Below are 17,420 nucleotides of genomic sequence, written 5' to 3' on the forward strand. Positions count from 1 at the left end.
TTCTCGCTGTCACCCCCCTATCCCAAACTCCGCTGCCTCTTCCTTCCTTCCTGTTTTTCTTATTATTATTTTGCAAGCTCCTCTTTTTGCTCCTTGCACCTTCTGCACCTTTGCACCGGCCGCCCCCACTCCGATCTCTAGGCTGGGGGGGGGGGGGCAGAGAGAGAGAGCTCTGTCCGCCTCCTCGCCTGTGCCCGCTGCAGACTCCAATGCTGCAGAGCCGGCTGCAATGGCTGGGGAGGGGGGGGGGGCGGTCTGGCTCCGGGAAGCGCCGGAGATTGATGGAGAGGGAGGGAAGGGGGGGGGGCTGTGCTGAGGCTCCTCCTCCCCTCGGGCAGCCCCGCCAGCCCCAGCCCTGTTTGTTCTGTCACTGAGCGCAGGGCTGCGGTGGAGGGAGCCCCCCCCCCGGGCCCCCTTTCCCCGCCCGGGCCGCGCCGGTCCCGTCGCTCGATGGCTGGCACAGCGGGTGACAGAGCCCAGGGCGGCCGGGCGGCACCATGAGGGGTGCGAGCCAGCAAGGCTGCGCTTGCCACCACTTGTTCCGCAAAGTCCTGGCCAAGTGCAGCTGCTGCCCCTCCCGGGCACGAGGTGAGTGGTGGTGGTGGGCACGGGCACCGTCTCTTTCTCCCCACCCCCTTTCCCCTCTTTCTTCTCTCCCCCCTACTCCTTGCGTGGGCACGGCCTTAAAAAACCTGCCTGAAGAGACGTTGCTCTTCTGGCTGTCTCCCGGTGGGTGCCACCTGCCGAATGCCCATTTCTTGAAGTGGGCATCATCTGGCAGTGTGGGCATGGGCGTTGCCCTCCCCGATTCCATAGCATCACCTGCCTGGGGGGGGTGTCTTCTTTGGGCAAAGCTGGTACTGCTTGGGCACTACCTTGGGCATCATCCTTCGTGGTGGTGGTGGGTGTTTCTTGCTGCCTCCTTCTATGGGAGGGCATTGCTGCCCATGCTTGGCACTGGTCGCGCTTGGCATGCAGCAAGGTTCTTTCGGATAAGCATGACTTTACTCTTGTGGCTCTGGCATTTGGAACAGGATCTGCTGACAGCGAGGCTATTTCTTCTTCTATTCTTGCCCGGCATAAATATTAGCTGGCACCTTCCCCCCCCCCCCCGCCACTTTGAAAAAGGGCAGCCGCCTGCTGCCATTCTCCCCCTGGTCAAGGAAGGGTTCTGGACTAGGGGGCACACTGAGCTTATCTGAAATCTGCCACTCCCTTGTGGCCGCAACAGATGGGCACTATAGGGGGGTGAAGTGGGGAGGGATATGTGCTAAGAAAAGTTTGTGGCAAGAGGAGGAGGCACGTTTGGGTAGTGGGTGGTTGGATGTCTTGGAGGCTGTGAGAGCAGAGTAGAGGGGTATTTTGGGAGTTCAGTGCGGGGGCTTTTTTTTAAAAGGTGTATTTTTAAAACATCTGTACCTGCGTAAGAATGCATCCCATGTGTGGATTTTTGTGGGGGAGGGTTCCAAGTGGTTGCTGCACATCCATTTTGCACACCTCCGAATGCTGTATGTAGGTTTGTGGATGCGCTTGTGTATTTGGATGTGCCTGAGATCAGTAGGAGCATCGATCTGTTTCTACATTTACTCGGCGTCTAGGCATGTGTAGGGGAGCACGTTGGGTGAAGGCTTGTGCATGCAAGAAGGCTGTCTCTCTAGGTGCATGTTTGTGTGGGAGAAAGGGACCGTCTGTATGTGTGGGAGGTGCTTTGCATGTGTGCAGAGGCAACTGAGTGGAGGTATCTTTGGACGTGGGGGTTTCTTCCGTTACATCCCGGGGTATGTATGACTGCATTTTGGCTGTGTGCCTGCATGTTGAGCAGGCTGCAGTGTTGCATGTCGCTGTCTGGTTGGTGCTGCTCTCTATGTACAGGATTGAGATTGTACAATATACTCTGCATGAACATGCTGAACAACGTCAACAGTGATTCTAAAGCACTTGATGTGCTCAGGGGATGCAACTGCAGGGCTTAGCTATGTATGTCGGCCCCCAAGGGATACGCAGTGGCATGGGCTGGTCTTCTAGAGCTGGTAGTTCGTTGCTCTTTATGTCCCCCATTTCCTCAATGCCATGATGTTGATATTAATAGGATTTGATTGTATAGGTCCTGGCAGTTGAGAGATTCTGGGTGTTTTTAAATTATTGTGTGATATTTTATTTTTATTACTGGTTGTAAGCTGCCTTTATGGGGAAGAGCAAGATGAATTTGATACAGGCAGGCAGATATCAGAGCAGAAGGCTATTAGGAATGAGGCTGAAAATTATCTGAGTTTGCCATTGAGCTCTGTTTGGGGAAAGGGGTTCAGAGCTTATACCTGGCACCCCACAGTCAACCTTGTAGTACACAAGCTCTGTTTTTTAAAAATATTTCACCCCCTTGCTGACCTTTAATATTAATCTCCGAAATACCTCCTAGAACAGTTTCCCAGAAGCCACTTCTGTTTCTGTTCTTCCAGCTCTCTCCTCAAGCCCACCTTTTTTACAAAGCCTAGGGCTCAAACTCCTAGACTCTTCCCCAGGTGCTACACAACACATGTAGCTATGTCGCCACCCTTAGAATAATAGAATCAAAGAGTTGGAAGGGACCTTCAGGGCCATCTAGTCCAACCCCCTGCACAATGCAGGAAACTCACAAATACCTCCCCCTGAATTCACAGGATCTTCATTGCTGTCAGATGGTCATCTAACCTCTGTTTAAAAACCTCCAAGGAAGGAGAGCCCACCACCTCACCTTCTTATTCATATTCAGTTCTTTCCACTCCATGCAAACTCTTTCCCCCCACTGAAATGAAGATTGTAAGCTCCTCAAGGCAGGGTCCTTGGTTTGTTATGGCCTTTCAAGACATCCCCGTGTGTACTGGTGGAGAGCCAGTGTGTAACATGATGGTGATGAGTGTCGTTCAAATCCCAACTTGCCATGAAGTTTACTAGGTGACCTTGGGCCTATCACTGTCTGTCAGCCTGACCAACCTTACAGGGTTGTTGGGAAGATCAAATGAGGAGAGCAGAGCTGTGTCCTATCCTGAGCTCCTTTGCGGAAGGGTTGGGGAAATGTACTTAATAGGTATGGTAATAATAAACTCCAAGTAATGCTTTTTCAATGGCTTTCAAGCTTCCCATCTTCAGGGCACCCTTTACAATTAAACAGACTCCTCTGCTGGGAAGCCCTTGTACTGTTACCATGGAATCCCAATGTGTTGTAAAGGATTCTGGGATGCGTTCTAAGTGTGCAGTTCATGCAGGGCAGGGGCAGGCCTGTTGGGCCTCACTGGGCCACCTCAAGGGTCCCTCCTCAAAATAGGGCTGCTAGGTCTCTACTGGCTTCTGGCAGGGGATGGGGGGTGGGGAGGGTTGCCGGTTGGGAAACTCCTGCAGATTTGGGGATGAAGCCTGGGGAGGACAGGGACTTCAGTGGAATACAATGCCATAGAGTCAGCCCTCCAAACTATCTCTTTTTTCCCCAGTAGGACTAATTTCTGTAGTCTGGAGATGATGTGTAATTCCTGAGGATTCCCAGGTCTCACCTGGAGTCCAACATCCCTACCTCAAAAGTAGGGCATATTTTTAGGACAGCTGATTGCGACTGTAACGAAACCTTAACCCAGACTTCCCAGTGGATGCATGTTGTGGGGGAAGTCAGCAAAGTGATGGGGAAAGCTGTCCTGCAGGGAAGATGCTTTGCCCTTACATCTGAACATAAAGGCTGTTAAATGGATATGTACGTAGTTTTCAATGAAGGTTGCCAGCCTGCAGGCGGGGCCTGGAGATCTCCCAGTTTTATAACTGATCAGCTGGCAGAGATCAACTCCCCTGGAGAAAATGGCTGCTTTGGAGGATGGACTCTGTGGCATTGTACTATGCTATGGGGCCCCTCCCCTCTCCAAAACCTGCCCTCTCCTAGAGCCACTCCCAAAGCCTCCAGGTATTTTCCAACACAGTTCTGGCAACCCTGTTTTCAATCCAGCCTGCTCCTTTTCTTAGCTCTGGTCTGTGGTGGCCCATACAGCCTGCGTTCTGTGTGCCCAGTTCATGGCAACGTCCCTTTCATTATCTGGACTGAAAAACACTATGTCCTGTTGCCCAGTGCTGAATATTCTACTGCCTGCTGCTTCCCAATCTTACAACTTGAAAGCAATTAGCTAGAAGAAAGAGGAATGCATGGTGTTGTTGTCACTTGCTGCCAGATAGATGCCACTAGCCTTCAAGGTCATAGGGAAGGGAATGTTTTGAGCAGAACCCAGGTCAGAAGGTGGGCAGCTCTCTACCCTTACCCTCAAGTGACTTAAGTATGGTTCTAATACTGAGGACCTCTTTTTGTAGGGTTGCCAAGGCCAATTTTTAGAAATATCTGGGGACTTTGGGGGTGGAGCCAGGAGACAGTGGGGTGGAACCAGGAGCAAGGTTGTGACAAGCATAATTGAACTCCAAAGGGAGTTCTGGCCTTCACTTTTAAAGGGACCACACACCTTTTAAATGCCTTCCCCCCATTGGAAATAATGAAGGATAAGGGCATCTTCTTTTGGGACTCATGGAATTGGACCCCCTGGTCCAATCCTTTTGAAACTTGGAGGGTGTTTTGGAAAGGGGCGCTGGATGCTATGCAGCAAATTTGGTGCCTCTACCTCAAAAAACAGCTCCACCAGAGCCCCAGATACTTGCAGATCAATTCACCATTATAACTTATGGGAATTGGTCTCCATAGGGAATAATGGAGTGCCCAGCAGACATCCCTCCCCCCGCTTTCTGATGACACTGAAGCGGGGGGAGGGCCTCCGAACTGGGGGATCCCCTGCTGGGGATTGGCAACCCTATCTTTGCGGAGGCTGCCCTCCACAAAGCAGTCATTATGTTACAGCTTCAAAAGTAGGGATGCCAGTAGGGATGCCAGTCTCCAGCCCATGAACATATGAAACTGCCTTATACTGAATCAGACCCTTGGTCCATCTAGTCAGTACTGTCTACTCAGACTGGCAGCGGCTCTCCAGGGTCTCAGCTGAGGTTTTTCACACCTATTTGCCTGGACCCTTTTTAGTTGGAGATGCCGGGGATTGAACCTGGGACCTTCTGCTTACCAAGCAGATGCTCTGCTACTGAGCCACTGTTCCTCCCCAGGTGGGATCTGGGATACCTCATCCCCAGAGTTCTCCTGGAGAAATGGATCCTTTTGAGAGTGGACTCTATAGCATTATACCCCACAGAAATCCCTGTCCTCCCCAGGCTCCATCCCCAAATCTCCAAGAGTTTCCCAACCTGGGTCTGACAATCCTACACCCCTCATCCCAGGAGAGACTTAGCAACCCTAAAAGTGAGGTCTTTGCCCCAAAGTGATTGGTCTGTGCGGCCAATCAATCTTGAGAAGGACTTATGATGGGTATATATTTTCAACCTGTTTGAAAATCGTTTAATGAGTCTCTTTAAAACATTTTGTTTTTCTCTGAGAATTTTGGCCTGGGAAGCCCAGTCTGTTCAAAGAACTACAGTTCCCAGAATTCATTGGCTGAGATCCAGAATAGATAAGCAGGTTTGAAAATTGGTTTGAATTTGTAATGGAGACATTATTAATTTATTGAATACTTCCAGGCAGAGAGTTTTTATTGTTGTTTTGCCATCATCACAACTGACGGTGGTGCCATAGGGTTTTCAAGGCAAAAGACCTTGGGAGGTGGTTTGCTATCACCTCTGTCACAACCCTGGTATTCCCTGGTAGTCTCCATTTGAGATACTGACTGGAGCTGATTCTGCTTAGCTTCTGAAATCTGATAAGATCAGACTAGCCTGGGCATGCTGATATAGCGCCCTGATTCCTGTAGGCCAAACTGGGAGCTGTCATAAGATCATAAGACTTTATATCCCACTTTTCTCCCTGATTGTGGACTCAAAGCGGCCTTTCACATTGTTCCCCCCTCCACTATTTAATCTTCACAACAGTAACCTCGTGAGGGTAGTTTTTTTTGGCTATTGTCAGGGGTGGAATTCTAACAGGAGCTCCTTTGCATATTAGGCCACACACCCCTGATGTAGCCAATCCTCCAAGAGCTTAGAAAAAAGAACCTTTTAAGCTCTTGGAGGATCGGCTATATCAGGGGTGTGTGGCCTAATATGCAAAGGAGCTCCTGCTAGAATTCCATCCCTGGCTATTGTAATCCTGCATGCAAGAGGATCTGGGAGGGAAAGGATTAAAAGAATGAGGTACACTTGGCAGTTGGTCCCAACTCCTCATCGGTTAGATGTCGAGCCTCTGGCCCTTGCTTGCCTTATGTTTCATCTTATATAGGACTTCTCTTCTTTTCTCTCTTACTTGTGCTTGGAGCTGTAGCGAGTTAACCAGTTAATTGTCCACAAGAAGTTAAACGTCCCTACATGAATATCCCATGTAAGACGTGCTTCTATTTTTGTAAGCAAAATTTCTTTCTCTTGTTACCACTGAAGTCAGATCATCTTTGCAATTTGTTTGAACAGCATTTTCCCCTTACCTGGGAAATGTGGAGAACTGAGGATACTGAGAAAAGCTTCTGTGCTTCCAAGGCAAATGATTATTTTTAAACATTTACCCAATAAACTTAAGCTGAGAAATTGTGATGGGCCCAAGGTCACATTGTGGGTTTCCATGGTTGAATGAGGGATTAACAACTTGTCATCCCAGAACTTAAACTAACACTTTAACCACTACATCACACCAACCTACTGGATGAAACTAGTGGTCCATCTGGTTTGGCATTCTGTTTCACAGAATGGCCAACCAGCTGCCCTAGAGGGCCAAATAATAGAGGCTCTCCCTGGCTACTGCCTCCCAACGCTGATATTCAGTGGTTTGCTGCCTCTGTATATGGAGGTTCCCTTCAGTCACCATGGCTAGTAGCCATTGATGGACCCTCTATGAATTTCTGACTGTTTGATTGGGGTGCTCCTGAGTTCTGTCCAGTTCTTTTATTCTAAGTACTAAGAATTGTGTTCATGAATGTGTGTACATTCCTCCTGTCCACGTGCACTGTAGATTTCATGTTACTTCTGAAGCTCTCAGATTTTCACTAGACTATAAAGGCTCACTGTTTAATGAATTTCTTGTCTCTGCACCATTTTAGTTAGTTTAATTGATTCGAGGAGGCTTGAGGGATGAGATAGGAACCAGGGCTCTTGGGTTCCAGAAACAGCTTTGCTAATGGCAGTTGGTCCCTCATAAAATTAGACCAGAAAGTGTGGGAGGTAAAATGCCTGGCTTCTGTCCCCATGTTTGGGAGCACAGTCACAGCTTCTACTGGTGTCTCAAGAACAAGTGAACAAAGAATGGCATGAATTCACAGTTGTCAACTCTGGGTAAGGAAATTCCTGGAGATTTTTTGAGTAGAGTTTGGAGAGGGCAGAATTCGGGGAGAGAAGGGAGTGTAGCAGGGATGCGGTGCCATGCAATCAAACCTCAGAAGCTGTCTTTGGAGGAATTGTCACTCGAAAGACAGGGGAAAAGAAGAAGAGCAGAAGTCTGCTGCAGCTTACAACTGCCTATCTGGGGGGCTCAGGCAGCTGGCTCTGGCGACAGCGATAGTAGCTCTCCACAACCAGTTCTCATAGCACATGTGAAATATGGGGCAAAGGTTTCTTGGGGGAGGGGGGTGGAAAAAAAAAAAGAATGATTTCAGCCAAGCTAGAGACTTGGCACTTCTCATGCTAGAAATTAAGCCCCAGAGAAGGGTCAGAGGAAGACTAGGCCCTCTTCCCTGCTTTGCTCGGCAGGATGTTCCTTGAGAATCTGACCTGGGAATAGAGGCTGGCCGTGGCCCAGGCTTCTGTGACTCACCATCCATGCTGCAGCTGGTGGCTCTGGTGGCCCACCACTAACCCCAATTCAGAAGCAACTGGGGCTGCTGCCAGAGAGAGGGTGTGTCTGTAAAGGGGGCAGGATTACCATGCCCACTATCCCCCTTCCTCCAGCCTCCCTTGCCCCCTGGCCTTTAACAAATGAAGCATGGAAACATTTTCTGCTGTCGCTGTTATAAGATAAACAGCAGAAGCCTGCGGCCCGGTGTGATGACGATTCCAGGGCCAATCTAAATAGGGATGCCATGGGGCCCTGAGGATCCCCCAGAATTACAGCCAATTTCCACACTACAGAGAACAGTTCCCCAGAACAAAATGCCTGCTTTGGAGGGTGAACTCTATGGCATTGCACTCCACTGAGATCCCTGTCTTCCCTAGAGTCCACCCCCAAATCCCCAGGGTTTCTCAGTCTGGATCTGGCAATCTTATCCCCTCATCCCCTGTCAGTGGTCAAGGGGCACCTGGTGACCTTAAATCCAAACTCAGCGTGGCCAGGCCTTAGATCTGTCTGTAGCCCTGCTAGGGTTGCCATTTCCCAGTTGTGGGCAGGGGATCCCCTGGTATGGAGACCCCCCTCCTGCTTCAGGGTGAAATCTCTGCTGGGCATTTCATTATACCCTATGGAGACCAGTTCCCATAGGGTATAATGGAGAATCAATCAGTGGGTCTCTGGGGGGCTATTTTTGAGATAGAAGCACCACATTTTCAGCATAGCATCTGGTGCCTCTCCTCCAAGCATCCCTCAAGTTTCAAAAAGATCGGACCAGGGGGTCCAATTCTCTGAGCCCCTATCCTCCAAAAGAAAGTGCCCCTTCATTCATTATCCTTCATTATTTCCAAATGGAGGGAAGGCATGCGGTTTACTTTAAATGTGATAGCCAGAACTCCCTTTGGAGTTCAATTGTGCTTGTCATAACCTTGCTCCTGGCTCCACCCCCAAAGTCTCTTGGCTCCACCCCCCGAGTCTCCAGATATTTCTTGAGTTGCACCTGGCAATCCTACATGGCACATAGGAAATTATATTCACAAGATTATGCTGTGGGAAGGGTTGTCAGCTTTGGGTTGGGAAACACCTGGAGATTTTGGAGGAAGGAGCCTGAGGAGGGGTAGGGTTTAGGGAGGAGGGGACCCCAACAGTGTACAATGCCAATAGAGTCCACCCTCCAAGGCAGCCATTTTTTCCTGAGGGAAATGATTTCTGTCATCTGAGGATCAAATGTTATAGCTGGAGATCTCAAGGTCCCACCTAGAAGGTGGCAACCCTAGCTGTGGGTAGACCATTTTTTTGGTTTAATGCACTAGACTGTGTCTCTTTTTCCATGTGTGTTCCTTCTTCTTAGTGAAGAGGGAGAATTTCTTTGCTATAGTATCAATGGGCTGCCCAAAGCCCTGGGTAGAATCATAGCGTTAGAAGGGATCTCCAGGGTGATCTAGTCCAATCCCCTACACAATGCAGGAAATTTACAAATATCTTTTATCAACATGATGGTGAATATTAGGTAGCATGGCTACCTAATATTAGGCTTCTAGGTAGAGGAATGTCCCAGGTCAGGTTGCCAGGTCTGTGCAGGAAAATACCTGGAGACTTTGGGGGTGGATCTGGGAAAGGGTGGGGTTTAGGGAGGGGAGGGGCCTCAGCATGGTACAATGCCATAGAATCCACCCTTTAAAGCAGCCATTTTTTCCAGGGGAGCTGATCTATGTCAGCTGGAGATCAGATGTAAAACCTGGAGGCGGGCAACCCTGGTTGGCGAGGGCTTGAGGGAGGAGGCCAATGAGGACAGAAGAACTCTGGCTGGCTTACAGGTCTGAGCTGGCTTACAGGTCTGAGCAGAGACTGCAGAGTAGAGCTAGGGGAGAGGAGATGGATTAAGGTGGTAGAAGAAGAAGACTGCAGATTTATACCCTGTCCTTCTCTCTGAATCAGAGACTCAGAGCAGTTTACAATCTCCTATATCTTCTCTCCCCACAACAGACACCCTGTGAAGTGGGTGGGGCTGAGAGGGGTCTCACAGCAGCTGCCCTTTCAAGGACAACTCCTGCAATAGTTATGGCTAACCCAAGGCCATTCCAGCAGCTGCAAGTGGAGGAGTGGAGAAACAAACCTGGTTCTCCCAGATAAGAGTCCGCACACTTAACCACTACATTATATCCAGGCAGTATGCAACCCCTGGCTCCTCTTTCTCTGAGGCCAAGAAAAGGCCCTTCAGCTGAGTTGAGGCCTTAGTGAATGATGGCTGGGCTGGGATTCCCATACCAAGAAATGGGGAAAGCCCATGGATATTTTTTATTGCAGCAACATCTGTCGAGTTACAGCGGTGTGTATTCTACCATGCCACTCATCAAAGAGCAAAGCCTTCCCCTGTGTAAGATCCCTTCCTTTATTGTAAGTGGCTTTTCCTCAGCAGATCAGAGTGGTTGGTGGGATACAGGCTGCCCTGCCCTTTGACAGGCAGAATGAAAGGACAGCTGAGGAGGCCGCCTCTTTTATTCTTTTTTGAAACGGGACAAAAGAGCTGTGGGGTTTTTACGCTTCTTGGTAAATCCAGAGTGTCTGCCCACCATCTTTTCAAGAAGTTTATGATGCATAAGACTTGCCAGATGAGACCAAAAGAACCAACTAGCATAGCGTTTGGTCTCCAGATCTGTGTCTAGGCTTGCCAATCCCTAGGTTCCAGTGGGGTTTTCCTCACTTTCCCAGGCTCCTTCCTGCCCCCAGTCAGCTGGCCAACAGGGGGATGCCACGCCCCCACAGCCACCATGTGACTTTCCACCTCCAGAGGCTTCAGTCTCCGATTGAAAGGGTTCCTCTTGGGATGGTGTATCTGTGTTACTTTGAAGAAGTTGGCAGCAACTCGTGAGTAGAGACGCCAATCCCTCGCTTCAGAGTCTCCAGAAACGAGGTGGGGGGAAATGTCTGCTGGGCACTTCATTCTTCCCTATGTAGAGATCGATTTTCATAGGGTATAATGGGAAATTGATCTGGAAGTATTGGGGGCTCTGGGGGGGGGCTGTTTTTTGAGATAGAGATGCCAAATTTTCAGTATAGCATCTAGTGCCTCTCCCCAAAATACCCCCCAATTTTCAAAATGATTGGACCAGGGGTCGAATTCTATGAGCCCCAAAATATGTTGTCCCTATCCTTCATTATTTCCTATGGCAGGAAGGCATTTAAAAGGTGTGCTGTCCCTTTAAATGTGATGGCCAGAACTCCCTTGGAGTTCAATTATGCTTGTCACACCCTTGTTCCTGGCTCCGCCTCCAATGTCTCCTGGCTCCATTTCCAAAGTCCCCAGATATTTCTTAAATTGGACTTGGCAACCCTATCTGTGTCCTGTGTGGACTTCTGACTTGTTTGCAAGTTGTAAAGCTTTGAATGAATTCTCTGTGGCTTCCTGATGTGTGTCTTGTAGGTGGTGTGAAATTGAGGCCTAGTAGGAGCTTGGAGAGCCAGAAAGCAGATTTCCCTTTGGAAAGCAAATTCTTTGTAGCTGTTTTAAGCAAATTTTTCCTGAAATGACTCCTCTCTCCTTAACTTATCTGAGGAGATAAAAGCCCCAGCAGGAGGGGGTTGAGTTGCCAACTCTGGATTGGGAAATACCTGGATATTTGTGGGGTGGGGGTGGAGCCTGAGAAGGGCTGGGTTTGAGAATGAGAAGAACCTCAGCATAGGGTTGTCAGGTCTGACTCAGGAAATATCTGGGGGTGGAGCCAGGATACTTTGGGGGTGGAGCCATAAGCAAGGTTGTGACAAGCATGATTGGGCTCCGAAAGGAGTTCTGGCCATTACATTTTAAAGGGACCACTCTCCTTTTAAATGTCTTTTCTCCACTGGAAATATTGGAGGATGGGGACACCTTTTTGGGGGGCTCATATAATTGGTCCCCCGGTTTAATCTTTTTGAAGCTTGGGGGTCTTTTTTTTAGAAGAGGCAGTGGATGCTATGCTGAAACTTCGGTGCCTCTGCCTCAAAAAACAGCCCCCCACCCGAGCCCCAGATACGCACATATTGATTCTCCATTATAACCTGTGGGGACCAGTCTCCACAGGGCATAATGGAGTGCCCAGCAGAGATTCATCTCTCCCCTGAAGTGGGGAGAGGGCCTCCAACTGAGGATTGGCAACTCTATCTCAGCATGGTACATAGAGTCCACCTTCCAAAGCAGTCATTGTCACCAAGGGAACTGATCTTCTGTCGTCCAGGGAGCCATTGAAATACTGAGAGATCTCCAGGCCCCACCTGGAGGCTAGCAACTCTGGGGAGAAGCAGTGATCCAGCCCCAAACCACATGATCTATCAAGGAGAATCACCCGTTTCCTAACAGCATGGCAAGGGTTAAGATCTATGGCTCTTCTTTTGGATCTGTGCAATGAAATGAAGCTGGTGAGCAGTGTTCTCTCTAAGCTGAGTTAGCATGAGCTAGCTCACAGTTTTTAAGCCTCCAGCTCACATATTTTTGTCTTAGCTCAGGAAGGAAGTGGCTAATAGCCCCAGCATATTATTGGAACTGTCTGGGGCAGTGATTCTCTGTATTCTTGGTGCTTGGGGGGCAAAGTGGAAGGGCTTCTAGACCTACGTACTTATGAACCTCCTTTCTTTTTTTGGCTACTGTGTGACACAGAGAGTTGGACTGGATGGGCCACTGGCCTGATCCAACATGGTTTCTCTTATGTTCTTATGTTCTTAAGGATGATCTCAGAGCACAATAATTTATGCAGTAGCTCACAACTTTAATGCCAGTAGCTCACAAAGTAGAATTTTTGTTCACAAGACTCTGCAGCTTTGAGGGAACATTGCTGGTGAGGCTTTACGTAGAATGAATGGTGTAGAAAAGCTTCATCTGATATTTTTTTATGTATCCAAGGCTGGTGTTTTGAAAGCACAGGAGCAGGGATGGTAAAGAGTGGCTGGCAAGCCTGCCAGGGCTTTTTTTGTAGCAGGAACTCCTTTGCATACTAGGCCACACACACCGATGTAGCCAATCCTCCAAGAGTTTACAGTCGGCCCTGTAAGAAGACCCCTGTAAGCTCTTGGAGGATTGGCTACATAAGAGGGTGTGGCCTAATATGCAAAGGAGTTCCTGCTACAAAAAAGCCCTGGGTGGGACCTTACGTAGTGATTTATCCTTATTTCTCCCCATTCCCAGGGGTGACTGTGTGCCTGACGTGGGGAGTAAGATTAGGCTATAGCTTACTCAGAGTGGTGTGTGTGCATTTGTGTGTGGTAGGGAGTCATGTTTCCCTTAGCTCTCCATTGTCCTAAATTGATGCAGATGCAGTATATCCTGATCTGAGCTGCCTGAGAGCTTGGGGAAGGAAGGGAAGAAGGAAAGCGTCTGACTGCAAAACAGATCTGACTGGAAGGAGGGAGGGACTTAACAAGACATCTTTGATGTCTGGAGGAGGCGTCTCAGACCTTGGCCTGATTTGCTTCCCCACAGATCACATACGCTGTGTTTGTGTTACCCAGGAAGATGCATCTTGCATCACTGCTGATCATAATGGTATGCATGTGGAGGGGGTGTTCCACTTTCCCCCCTTTGAGAAGATTAAGTTTGGTGAAGTTGCAAGAGAATAACTGTGTGTTGTTTTGAACCGTGTATTGTTTTGGTTATCTTGTGGAAAGGATCTTCAGGTTCCCCTTGGCCATCGGCAGGGGATAGGGGGGGTAGGGAAACTCCTGGTGATTTGAGGATGGAACCTGGGAAGGACAGGGACCTCAGTGGGGTGCAATGCCATAAAGCCCACCCTCCAGAGCAGGGGTCCTCAAACTTTTTAAATAGGGGGCCAGTTCACTGTCCCTCAGACTGTTGGAGGGCCGGACTGCTGTTACTGTACAAGGCCGCGGGCCGTCAGTTCTCCGTCTTCTGCATCTTTCTCCCTTCCCCACACCACACACCCTGGCCTGGAAACTCACCTCACCTCAGTATCACCTCACACTCTGTCTCCGCCGCCTCAGCCCAGTGCCGGAAGTGTGCGTTGCTAACGCGAGTTTAGGTCGAACGTCACTTCCGGTCTGATTTTGCCATAACCTGGCTGGCCGCATAAACGTCCTCAGCGGGCTGCATCTGGCCCGCGGGCCGTAGTTTGAGGACCCCTGCTCCAGAGCATCCATTTTCTCCAGGAGAACTGATCCCTGTAGTCTGGAGATGAGCTGTAATTCTGGGGGTCCCCAGGTCCCATTTGGAGACTGGAATCTCTCATGGACACTTATGCAATTTTTGTGTCCTGGCTGCTTTGTTACCAGCTCTGAGTCTGCCTTGTTAAGGCTGGGTGTAAGTATTTAAAATAAAGAAATATTTCAGAGTGCGTCTGTGCACGGAGGATGCTCAGTTTGCAGCTACATGCTAGACAGTTTTCACACATGAAGGGTTAAAGAAGATTTTTCCTTCACTCAGGATTGCTGGGTGACATTGGAACAGCCATACCTACTCAGCCTAACCTACTTTACAGGGTTGTTGTGAAGATAAATTGGAGGACAGGAGGGCAATGTAAGCTTCTTTGGGTTTCTTTCTGGGGAGAAAGGCGGGGTATGAATGCAGTAAATAAATAATCCGTCAGTCAATAAATAAATAAAATCCTACATTAGCCAGAAGGCTGACTCATGTTACAAATGCCTCTCTTCCAGCATGCACAATAAGCAGACGTGAACACGTGTAGTTCAGAAGAGGCTCAACAAGTAGGCTCAATGGAGAGGGGATGTGGCTCAGCAGTAGAGCATCTGCTTGGCATGCAGAAGCTACCAGGTTCAATCCTTGGCATCTCCAGTTGAAAGGAACAGGTGGGAAATTGTGTGAAAGACCTCGGCCTGAGACCCTGGAGAGTGGCTTCCAGCCTGAGTAGACAATAATGACCTTGGTGGACCAGTGGTCTGAGTCAGTATAAGAAAAAGAAAAAAATGATATTGTATTTATACCCCACCCTTCACTCTGAATCTCAGAGCGCTCCCCCAGAAGCTGCCCTTTCAAGGCAGCTCTTCCAGAGCTGCCTCTTCCAGAGCTATTAGTTAACTCCAGGGACAATTATGGGAGGTACTCAGTCCACAGGCTATGAAACTGACCTGTATCATCCAGTTTTCAACAATTGGGGGAGGGGATTCTATAGAAGAAGATTGCAGATTTATACCCCGCCCTTCTCTCTGAATCAGAGCAGCTTACAATCTCCTATATCTTCTTCCCCCACAACAGACACCCTGTGAGGTGGGTGGGGCTGAGAGAGCTCTCACAGCAGCTGCCCTTTCAAGGACAACTCCTGAAATAGTTATGGCTACCCCAAGGCCATTCCAGCAGCTGTAACCTGTAAACAGTGAGTGACAATCTGATGCTCAGGTACACACACGATATACACATACTTGGAAACTCTCCTAAAAAGATCTGTGGTTTTACAAATTTTGTTGTCCATAGCCCAGATCAGCATTTCCCATTTGCAAGCCTCAATACCGGGTCACTAGGGGCGGCCTGACAGCCCCCTCCCCTCTCTATTTATCTTTATCTGTCAATTTATCAGTGGCTGTATCGATCCCTGATTGTCCTCCACCCAGAGGATGATCAGGGAGCAATACTGAGACTGCGCGCTGGCCAAAAGCCCTCCCCCGTGCCTCGTTTGGAAACATCAGAGAAGGACAGAGAAAGCCCGGGGGGGGGGGGTGTAGTTTGGGAAACCCTGGCCCAGCTGATCTGACTCCCTCCCAGTTTTATAATCCCTAACTCAGGCTAGAACCCAGCTTTGCTCCTACACAGGCATGGGAAGGGATGGTGTCGGGGAACCCGGCAGTGTTCCTCTTTGATTGTGGGGATGGCTAGGCACCTAAAGGGTGCTAAAGGCAAAATAATCAACTTGAAATCACGCATAAGGGCGTCTCATTTTGCCTGGGGGTTCGCTGCTATGAAAGGCGAGTTGTTCCTGCCTCCCAAACCTCCTTGATTGTTACTCAGGGCTGCCGACTCGGTAGTTTATTATTTTGAACACATCCATTAGAACGTGGCAGACATTTGTTCTGTGGGGTCCTGCGGAACTGTGGAGCGTTGTGATTTCTGTGGTTTCTGAGGCAGTAGGGAGACAGTTGTGAGGCCTTGACGGGACAATCGGGAGGAGTTGTTTGGGTTATCTCCTCTGTAGAGTTTATTTTAAAAGCTTGAGGATGTCCGTTTGTTTGCTGTGGTATTGAATGGAGACAGGGAGGCCAGTATGACTAAGGTAGAGGGCTGGTCTGTTGACAGTAATAATAATTTGAGGACGCTTCTTCTGCCTTAAAATTATAGGGTGCTTTGTTTGAGAGCTGGGGTTGTAAAAGGCTCAAAGCAGGTTTAAATTCACAGTGTGCACATGCTGTTATTATTAACTGGTTTCATGGTGCTTTTAATGCACGAGTAATTTTACAGTCTTGATCTGGTTTGTCCTCTCCAAAAACAAAGAGACGAACTTGTGAGGTGAGTGAGGATTATTCTAAGGCAGGCAGGAAGAGCACATCTTTGCATAAGGCCACATAAGTGGGTCTCTGGAGGAGCAGGGATTTGACACAGGATGATCCTTTGAGTCTGTTCACCACACTGTCTCTTGTTTACCCTGTAGCGGGGTGGCCAAAGTTGCTTTGAGAAGGAGGGAGAGAGGGAGGCAGGCAGGCAGGCAAATAGATGCGGGAGAGAGAAGTGGAAAGAAAGCAACTTTAAATGCATTCTCCAAGCTGTCAGCTGGCTTGGCTTGGTGAAGTGATTTAAAGAGAGAAATGCCTTCTCCAAGCTGGCCAATGGGGTGGTGGGGGTGTCAAGAGCCACACAGTAAGTGTGAAAGAGCCACATGTGGCTCCCGAGCCACAGTTTGGCCACCCCTGCCTTGTAGCAATGGCCTTCAGTGTTTCCTGACCCCACGGCTCAGCTTGAACCCATATATCCCTAGGTTACTTTTTAAATCTTGTTTTAATGATGTCTAGAGTGGTCAGCCTCCAGGTGGTGTCTGGAGATCTCCTGGGATTTCAGCTGATCTCCAGGGAGCTGAGATCAGTTCACCTGGGTAACATGGCTACTTTAAAGAGTGGATTCTGTGGCAATCTTAGGGTTGCCAGGTCCCCATGACTTACTGGCTGGGGGTTGGAGGGAGCATTGCAGGAGTGGAGTGGGGCTCTGCTTCCTTGTGCAAATAGCAATAGTGGAGTGGGCCTCTGCTTCCAAATAGCAACGTCTTTGTGCCACATCCCTGACATGATATCACTTCTACGTGACGCTATCACATCAGGTATGTTGCTGTTTGAAAATCAGGGGCTCCCCTGCCTGGGAAATGAGAACCCTAGACATTGTACCCTGCTGAGGCTCCTCCCCAGGCTCCACCCCCCCCCCCCCCCCCCCAGTCTCCAGTTATTTCCCAACTCAGACTTGGGAACTCTACCCTGCTTTATTGAGAATTGTCTTTTCTTCTTCCATCTCCCTTTTTCTTCTCTCTTTTTCTGTTGTCCCCCCCCCCCCCTCTTGCTTTCTTATTCCCTCTCTCCCAGAAGACCATTTGCAGGGTACCACCAAAAATGACATACATAGATCAGGTTGCAACCTGCCAGATGAAAACCAACGTCCTCTGGGATTCTGCAGGCTTGGAGTTGTCTCGGTGGAGTTGTTTTC

The 17,420-nt window shown here is 49.1% G+C and overlaps 1 protein-coding gene across 1 annotated transcript in view; it reads left to right on the forward strand.

Moving 5' to 3' along the window:
• The first annotated feature begins 403 nt into the window (after positions 1-403).
• The window catches only part of ARHGEF25 (Rho guanine nucleotide exchange factor 25), a 74,442-nt gene continuing 57,425 nt past the window's right edge, over positions 404-17,420 (forward strand). The window contains exon 1 of the mRNA XM_060252756.1: positions 404-588. Coding sequence (XP_060108739.1) covers positions 498-588 — 91 coding nt within the window. The 5' untranslated portion in view covers positions 404-497. The remainder of the gene's footprint in view (positions 589-17,420) is intronic.

Source organism: Heteronotia binoei, chromosome 13 (assembly GCF_032191835.1).
Source record: "Heteronotia binoei isolate CCM8104 ecotype False Entrance Well chromosome 13, APGP_CSIRO_Hbin_v1, whole genome shotgun sequence".
Lineage (NCBI taxonomy): Eukaryota > Metazoa > Chordata > Lepidosauria > Squamata > Gekkonidae > Heteronotia > Heteronotia binoei.